At 36.3% G+C, this 8,897-nt stretch overlaps 1 protein-coding gene and 1 long non-coding RNA gene across 2 annotated transcripts; one reads left to right on the plus strand and one right to left on the minus strand.

The window, feature by feature from the left end:
- Nucleotides 1-3,763: 3,763 nt before the first annotated feature.
- LOC147520214 (uncharacterized) lies at nt 3,764-7,193 on the minus strand. The gene is made up of 4 exons (XR_015214389.1): nt 6,930-7,193; nt 6,628-6,731; nt 6,445-6,536; nt 3,764-3,820 (listed from the first exon to the last, which is right to left on the minus strand). It is a non-coding gene; the product is annotated as an uncharacterized LOC147520214 (long non-coding RNA).
- Nucleotides 7,194-7,526: 333 nt separating this feature from the next.
- On the plus strand, nt 7,527-8,524 carry LOC147520215 (heavy metal-associated isoprenylated plant protein 16-like). Its single transcript, XM_086594936.1, has 3 exons — nt 7,527-7,826; nt 7,937-8,018; nt 8,090-8,524. The coding sequence occupies exons 1-3, from the start codon at nt 7,821-7,823 to the stop codon at nt 8,359-8,361; spliced, it is 360 nt and encodes a 119-aa protein (XP_086451062.1). The 5' UTR covers nt 7,527-7,820; the 3' UTR covers nt 8,362-8,524.
- Nucleotides 8,525-8,897: the final 373 nt, after the last annotated feature.

Here is an 8,897-nt window from a genome sequence, read left to right on the forward strand (position 1 = left end):
TAGTAGACAGTTCATACAAAAAACCTATTTGCAAAAGGAATCTAAAATGGGAGAATAAAACTTATTTGTAAGTATACCATTTTCTCTTGCAAGCATCTCTCCAGCTTTCTTAAAATTCGCCCCGTTGTCCGTTACAATCTGAACAACATTCTCCTTGCCAACCTTGTCAACAACACGTCTCATGTGTTTCAGTAAGTGGCGGTGATCTTTCTTGTGTTTCGATAGATCAGCGGACCGAATCAAAAGTCAAGAGCCCATCACAATACACCATGAAGTTCATCAAGCAGCATCGGCGTTGGACCGGTCCGGGAATCACACATAACAGTGACACCATATGTAGACCATTTTATTTTCATATGGTCAATATACAATTTGCACTCTGCCTTAAGCCTCTGCAACTCTGAATTTAGTAGTTGATAGGCTGAAGGAGGGGTCACTCCAAGACCGGCGCGACATGCCTCATCGAACATCGGCTTGTAATACGAGTTGTTGGCCACTGCATTTGGAGACAAGTTTCCCCAAAGTACAAATCTAGCCACAGCTGTTCTAAACACCCCAGCTTTTGACTTACCAGCTGGCGTCATCTGGTGGACAGATGGTTGATTAACATCAGGCCTTCTCGGCGAATCGACATCAATAAGCTCGAGATGCCTAGTGCTCTTCGAACGGGAGAAGAGAGACATAAGACCTTTGCCTTTGCGAGAGCTTGTGCTTGCAACATTGGTGTTCTCTCTGGTTGGAGCCCTCTTATCCCATGAGCCCGTCTCGCAGAACCTCTGGTACTCATCCCTAGATTGTTGTCGTGCCATCTCGAACTCGTTGTCATCCTCGTCTGAGTCTTCTCCAGGAGGGTGTGCATACATGGCAGCTCTATAATGTTCTTCAGCTATCTTTTTTCCATTTCTCTTCTCAATTCCAGACTCAATTATTTGTTGGAACATGTCTCGAATTTCCTTTCCACACTTCAAACATTTCTCAACATTTTTGTTCCCTCCGCCAAGATGTACTTTCAGCCTTGTAATGCCACCTCCAACTAAAATCTTATCACAGTATTTGCACTATGTCTCGTTTTTATTTCCAGGGATACGGATAGCGTGGTCCCACCCGATATCAAATCCCTTTGGCATTTCTATCCTCATTTATCACAAACGAGAATAATTTAATATATACATCAAACCAAAACATAATTAAATTTGATGATTCCTATTTAAAAATACATGGATCAAGTATGTGGTCCTATAACTCAAATTCCAATGTTGCCTTAAGCGTACTTTTGGCGTTTTTCTACATTTAATTCTAATAGTCAAGCATCCAAATATTAATAATATCAAACAATTCTGATCAAATTTGAAACCGCATCCGGGCTTGTGATCAGAATTAACCAATCTTTAAACAAGTAGGAACTCTCGGATCACCCGTGGGTGCATCGTGTTTCGGAACCAAAGCGTACTTTGAGTGATATCAAGAATATTCCAATGCTAACTGTGTACTTTTATTGATATTCCAATGTTGCTTTAAGCGTCGGATTCGCTTTTCCTACATCTAATTCTAATATTCATGCCTCTACCAATGCTAATCATATCTTCCCGTACTTAGAAATAACAAAGTATAAATCATTTAGACAATTTTACCATTGCATTATATTTTTAACACTAACTTGCTTTTTATAAAACAAAAGAGCTAAAAATATTTTGACAGAGTTTCCTTTGTTTATTCAACTTTTTGACCACCTGTATTATGCCTAAAATACTCATATAAAAAAAAAAAAAAACAACAAAAAGACAAACATAAATTCTATAACTATCAGTTCATCCATAGAATCTGAATACCAAGTTAAATTACATTAGCCATTCAAATTAATTTAAAGTCATGCGCAAATAAAATATAAAAAACATATAACTTGCACACTTGATAATTAAACCAAGAATAAATCCTAACACTACCTAATATATAAACCAAATGACTTTACCATGGCACACAACCAAAACATATCCCTTATATGCATACAAACACCCACAATTTCAGTTGTTGCAAAAAACAACAAGCAACAAATAAAACTAGTATACGAAATGGGTAGAAGTTTTACCTCAAGAGAATCAGAAGCCAACTCCACTACTGCAAATCAAACTCCACTATTGCACCAACAATGAACAGGTTATTTGAATTATTCTTACTAATAAATGCTTTCGACTTTCTTACTCATAATACTAGAAAAATTGATATTTGCTGGAAAAAAACACAATGTACCTAGTGCTTAACAACCAAAAAGTAGAGAAGAACAAACCCGAGACAACACGACATACCTAGAGTGCAACAACTAAGTTTTTAGCTATGCTTATCTTTGCAAAATAGAAAAACAAGCAACCACCGAGAACATACTTGTATTGCTAAAGTTTTTAAATTGTTGTTCGACAATTGCTTTAAGGCTTCAAATAAAATTTTCAGCTCAATTACTATAATATGTTCACATCTACCCCTTTGGATGTAGCTTGGTACATATAAGTTCATGGAAGAGTTTGCTCTACCCTCAAAGACAAGGACCAAAGATGGGTACAATCCTCTTCTAGATGACTTCAAGAATACAAAATATCTTATGATATACATAACTCAAATATAAAACCACCACTTAACATCACATTCTAAAAAAAAATCGGCAGAGTTTCCTTTGTATTTTCAATATTTCATAAATTTAAAACCTGTCATAACCTGAAAATCATATAATATACTTCTATAACATATATTAAAATCTCATACCTCGTAAACCCAAGTACCCAACTACTCAAATATATATTGATTCGTAGAACCAGCTACTTAACCATCTCGACCAATGCCAGTTAAGTCAAGTAACCAATCCTCGAATCAAAAGAATACTATAAATTATATACAAGAATTAAAATGAAAACAACATATACATCATTTCCACTTATATCATTGTTATACACCTCTATTAGTTCCAACCAGAGATACCACACTTCGCATATATATACACCACACCTTCACACTACTCACATGTAGAACTCAAAGTCCAAACCTCACCCGTGTTACCCTTTCAAATTCAAAAAATTCCATAATTTCATTCACAGAAGCGGCGACCAAACTATTATCCACAACTTGGGGAATCATGCAAGGCAAAAGTGGGATTTCTTGAAGTATCTAGAGATGATTTTATAGGGCCCTTATATGACAGATCGAAGTTTCAGGTGAAAGTGAAGGTTCGGACTCTAGTCTCGGCCTACGTCTCCCTCTCGGTAGCTTCAGCTCTAGGCGAGGAATTCGAAGAAAGGGACTCTGCCTACGGTGTGTATTGTATGCTTGTCATTTTTTATTAGGCGACCTCTCTGCCTGAGGGAACTAGCAATAGAAATAGAAGTGGGGGTTGGACATCTGAGTCAACAACTTCTTTATTCATATGAGTTCCAACAACTCCTTAACTAATATAAAAGGAACATAACTAGTTCTGTTATCTTAACAAGATTTTAGTACTGGACTGCTAACTATAAGATTGTGTGACTGAATTAAGTTGTCATTAATTGGCAATGCTTGCAATCTGCTTAACAGTACGTACGTTAGTTCATTATATAGGTAGGCAGTTCGTTTTTATTACAATCCATAAATAGTTTTCCCGTAGTCCAAAACCAATAGTAAGCTTATTAACCAATCTATGCAAATTAATGAATAAAAATGCATAGCATTCTGCTTTTAAATGATCTAATAGACTAATACATAATGGGTAGAAGTTTTACGAAGAGAATCGAAGCCAACTCCCCAAGAGAATCAAAAGCCAACTCCACTACTACAAATCAATGTATGAAATAGTAACCTGAAACGGATAAATGTACAAAGTGTTACTCAATTTCTGTTTTCATTACAAGCAAAAACAAAGATAGGGTCATATATTAACTGTGAATTGATCTAGGACCAAAGGAATCTTGACAAGCTCCTCAAGAACCCATGCTCTTGTTGTTGAACTTATTATTAGAGAAATGAATATTAAACTGGTAGGTCTATCCACAAAGTTTGAAGATAATGCACGTAACAGGATAGCAGCAATTAAAATTGGTAGAATCATGTACATAGTAGCTCCTTAAAACAAGATTGTGACATCATTGGGAGCACCGAATGAGGAATAAATAACTCTTAAAAAGGAAAGATCTCTGATTTCAAGATCTATAGGCCATGAGGGTGTTATAAAAGTTATGTTGGTAATGTTTTGGCTGTGTACAATGATGGGTCCTTCACTAACTTGTTTACGGCGTGAGTTGAGATGTTAGCCATTCTTAAAGGCTCAAACAAAGCAACCATGATGCGCACAAATTATCGGTGGTGCAGTCGTGCGGACCGACTTGTTGCAAGCTAAACGGTGTAATGGCACACAAATTAATCGGTGATCAACACACTTGACGGTTTTGAAATCGCGATATCTACGGACAAGCTAACAACTAGGGTTGGTCATCGAGCTACCCGAGTCGAAGTTTTGCTATACTCGAGCTCGACTTCGCACATACTGAAGCTTCGACTCGAACTTCGTGATTCGAGCTTAATATTGAAGCTCAAGCTCGACTTCGCCCTAGTTATACTAATAGCTCGAGCTTCGACTTCGCTCGACTTCGTTTTTTCGCCGAGCTCGAGCTCGAGGTTCGAACTTCGAAGTTCGTTATGCTCGTTTGAACTCGAACTCGAGCTCAAACTCGAAAAAAATGTATATAAAACATTAAAACTAGTATAAATTGTAAATTATAGTTGGGTATAAAGTATAAAATGTCGTATAAATTATGAATTATATACTACGTATGGGCTTATAAAACGAGTAGCTCGCGAGCTACTCAAGCTCAAGCTCAAGCTCGACTCGAGTAGCTCACGAGTAACTCGCGAGCTACTCGAACTCGAACTCGAACTACTCGCTATCTAGAATGATCTTTAAATTAAGCTCAAGCTCGACTCATACTTTTGTGCGAACGAGTTTGAGTCGAGCCTTCGACGAGCCGAACTCGAGTTACTCACGAATAGCTCGACTCGATGACCGGCCCTACTAACAACCTAACATGGTGGCTGATGCACTTACATATATACATGCTCGAGCGCGGCTCAAAACTAAAGATTCTCATCAACTATGTATATCGTGGGCTTGTGGCTGAAACCATAGGCAAATAAGATGAATGAAGACAGTGTGAAATACAAATAAGTGGTCACAAAATTATACAGAGAAATCTTTTCTTCATAAACATGGAATACCAAGCCTAATCTGAATCGCGGAAATGATCCCCTTAAACACAACAAACGAATATGTGAGGCTTAACCCTCGAGACAAAGACTCTCATAAGCTGATATAATTGGCTCATGAAACTAATGAGTATTATAATCTACGTATATCATGCATTAAACCATTATTCCTCAGACAGCCACATAATATATACAGAAGACTTAACTCTATTCTTATAAATGTTGTGGGGTAAGTTTTTTCAATTGCCTTTTTTCCTCTCACCTCCAACTATGCCCCTTCCAAATACCCAAGCTGAAAAATACAACCCCAGCACATGTATTCATGTGAGGACAAATCTCAATAAATACTTAAATTGATAAGTATTGTGCATTCCAACCTCTATTTCCTAGATTGTAAGGCTCAGCCTACCTACCTTACACTGGCATAATATTTACTCATGTGAAAAAGCAATCCAATTGTCCAATGAGCACTCAAGCAGAATCTAAGAGTATGATGATCCCTAAACTCCTCAAGGCAGTGCACATACAGGAATACAAGTGATCCCACAGGTCCAAACCTACGGATATCATCCTCTATATGTCTAGCATGAAACCAAAAATCAAAACAAATATATAAACAAGTAAATACCTAAACAGTCCTACAGAATTTGGTTACAAAATATAAAGAAGGCCTTTCATTTTAAACATGAAACCGAAAGCACACGATCTGAGAGATGTGAAATGACCTCTTGAGCCCTATTATAGCGTACCTATAGGCTCAATACCAATGATTTTCATCTTCTATGTCGTGCTAGAAACGATGTTAAAAAAATGAATGAAGCACAAAGTAACTTGTTAAAACTCAGTTAGAAAAAGGTTATATTGTGTAATCTGGCAGAATATGATACTTCAAGTAGGACCAAAGCTGTATATGATCCCTCTGAATTGTTGATCATCTATGAAGAAGAAAACATGCTCAAATAGAGGAAAAAGAAACTTACATGAATATATAGAGCATAACCGACTTATTTCTTCAAACATGCTTTTAGCACTCCTTTCTCAAATGAAATTGTAATTCGTCTTAGAAATTATCCCTAAGGCATGATGTATATTTTAGATAAACTTAATAAACCAAACTTGCATTTTGCAAAAAAATAAATAAAGAAACAAGTAGCAGACCGGAAAATAGTGCTCAAACTCAATATATCACAACTCAAAATAAGGTTGTTTAGAAAATAGCATTACTTGAAATTTACAGGGGAAAAGACTCCAACCCAGTCCTCATTAGATGCATTACGGTATTCAAGTTCCACATTTACCCACCTTGTATTTTCACCCTGCAAGCAATATATACAAGCAAAACCAAATACCAGTTTAACAATTTTGCATAATCCAATGGTGAAAAGAAAACAGAATAAGTATCTTTACCTTGGAGCCAAGAACAAGCGGTGATGCTTTAATAGAAGCAGAGTCCTGAAGCGAGAAAGTTGCTTTATGGATTTCTATTTTAGACAAAGGTTGTTCTCCACCACCTTCATTGCGACCATGAAACATAACATAATAATAAGCTTGAAACAGAACATAATAATAAGAATCAATAATCAAAAACAGTATTATTAGTAACTTAAACTTGAATAAATACAAGCTCTCTATCTCTTTGTAATAAACTGAACAAGAGACGAGCAATAATAAGTGGGAGAAGCTGGCACCGCTTTATCCTTCTTACGTACCTTCTTAAAAGAAAGGTCGAAGCTCTGTTAAAGAAAGTATACTAAGAAACTCTCAACTTGTTTGATGAAATATGCTAAGAAAGTAAGAAGATCTCTCCAGGAGTTAATATACTCAGAGCTGTGCGAGAGTGGAGAACTACCCATCAAAATTCGTGGGTTGGCAATCTCGCGTGGGAGAGGGTAGGAGTAGCCTTTTTGGATTTTCTCCGTCGGTTTGCAATCACCAGCACCAATTATCTCCGACAATATCGACAACAAAACATATCGTCGAAATATCGCGATATATCAACAAATATCGTCGATTTTTGTACTGGTATTTATCCAAATTAGTATCGCGATATTTATTTATCTTTCCATGAAATCTTGATATATATCGCGATATATCGCGATATTTTGTACTATGGGTGGGGGCGATTCGTTTGAACAAATTCGCTTATTATTTAAACGCCGATACAACTCAAGTATCATTGTTTTTCTTAATTATGCTATCAACTGTGCTATCTTTCTTAATTATTTATCCTTAATCCTGTTTTAAAATTAATCCTTGAATGACGCCTCCAGCCTATAAGACTCCTTCCTTTAAGTTGACATTTTGGGAAAAACCAGTACATAACAAGAAGACTTCTTGACATTACTGTTCAGTGTGGATGTTGTCAATTATTCTCTTGCGTTGATTTTTCCAGAACAATTTATCACCTCTTAACAAGGTCTTTATCAAAAGGAATATTCATTTTGAACAAATGTCGGTTTCAATTGTCAACGACTTCGCAGTTTGTCGAAAAAAAGAAAGTATAACTAGAGGTCTTATAGCTGCAGCCATATATACAGAGCACTCAATCACAGCCTTGTGCAATTACATATATCAGTTCCAACTCGTTGCACACCAATCCAATGACGGTACGTAATTATCTTAGAACGTGTATGAATAATAATTAGAAAGTAGCGGTACCCAAATTCTTGTATTGCATATTTAACTTAGTGTGTAATTGGTTAAACTAATGTTGCAGCAAAAGGTTGTAATCAGGGTGTTCTCAATGAATAATGCCAAGTCGAGAACTAAAGCAATGAAAATTGCTGTTAGTGTACCAGGTATGCACCTTACAGTCTCTGTGTTATTTGCTGTAAGGTTGTATCATTTGAATGACAAGAATGTTGTGCAGGCGTGATATCGGTAGAATTAAAAGGTGATAGCAAGAACGAAATTGAGCTTACAGGGGAGGGAATCGATTCAACCTGCCTCACAATCTTATTAAGGAAGAAAGTTGGTTTCACCGAATTGGTCAGTGTCACTCCGATTCCTGAGAAAATAGTGGAGACTCAAAAGAAACCCGATAATAATATCCCGGTTTGCACTCCTTGCCAATATGGCACACCACGTATCTGTTGGGCTGAGGTTCGCGACTACAATCCAGAACTTTGCGCCATCATGTGAAATATGTCATATCCTATGGGTATGACAAGTGTCTTTTACTATTAGTAATTTGTGTGGGTATGACAAGTGTCTTTTACTATTAGTAATTTGTGTTTTAGTCTGTACTAGATTCTGGACTGGGCATACACCTGATATCTATTAAATATTTTGTCTGCTGAAAAAACTTTACAAAATGTCTCACACAAATTTTTCAATCAGAATATATTTTTATTGAAAATAAACCAAAATACGTTAATGAGCAGCGATTATGGTCCATAAGTACTTGAGAACTAAGTGATCAAATTGAGATAGCATCTTCACTTTGTGGTTTAGGATATTAATCTGTAATTTTCAAACGGAATTATCTTAAACTCGATCTAGCTTGTATAATAGTTTTCTTAGATTTATGTTGATTTAGCGGCAAATTTTCGAATCAGAATATATTTTTATTGAAAATAAACCGAAATATATTAATGAGTAGCGATTATAGTGCATAAGTACTTGGAAACTAAGAAATCAAATTGAGATAGCCTCTTTACTTCGTAGTTTAGGATATT

This window comes from Coptis chinensis, chromosome 2 (genome assembly GCF_015680905.1).
Source record: "Coptis chinensis isolate HL-2020 chromosome 2, ASM1568090v1, whole genome shotgun sequence".
Lineage (NCBI taxonomy): Eukaryota > Viridiplantae > Streptophyta > Magnoliopsida > Ranunculales > Ranunculaceae > Coptis > Coptis chinensis.

Bases quoted from the DNA above. Each gene is read 5' to 3' on its own strand.
- LOC147520215 (XM_086594936.1), top strand. The intron at 8,019-8,089 runs GTATGCACCTTA...AATGTTGTGCAG, and splicing joins AATTGCTGTTAGTGTACCAG to GCGTGATATCGGTAGAATTA.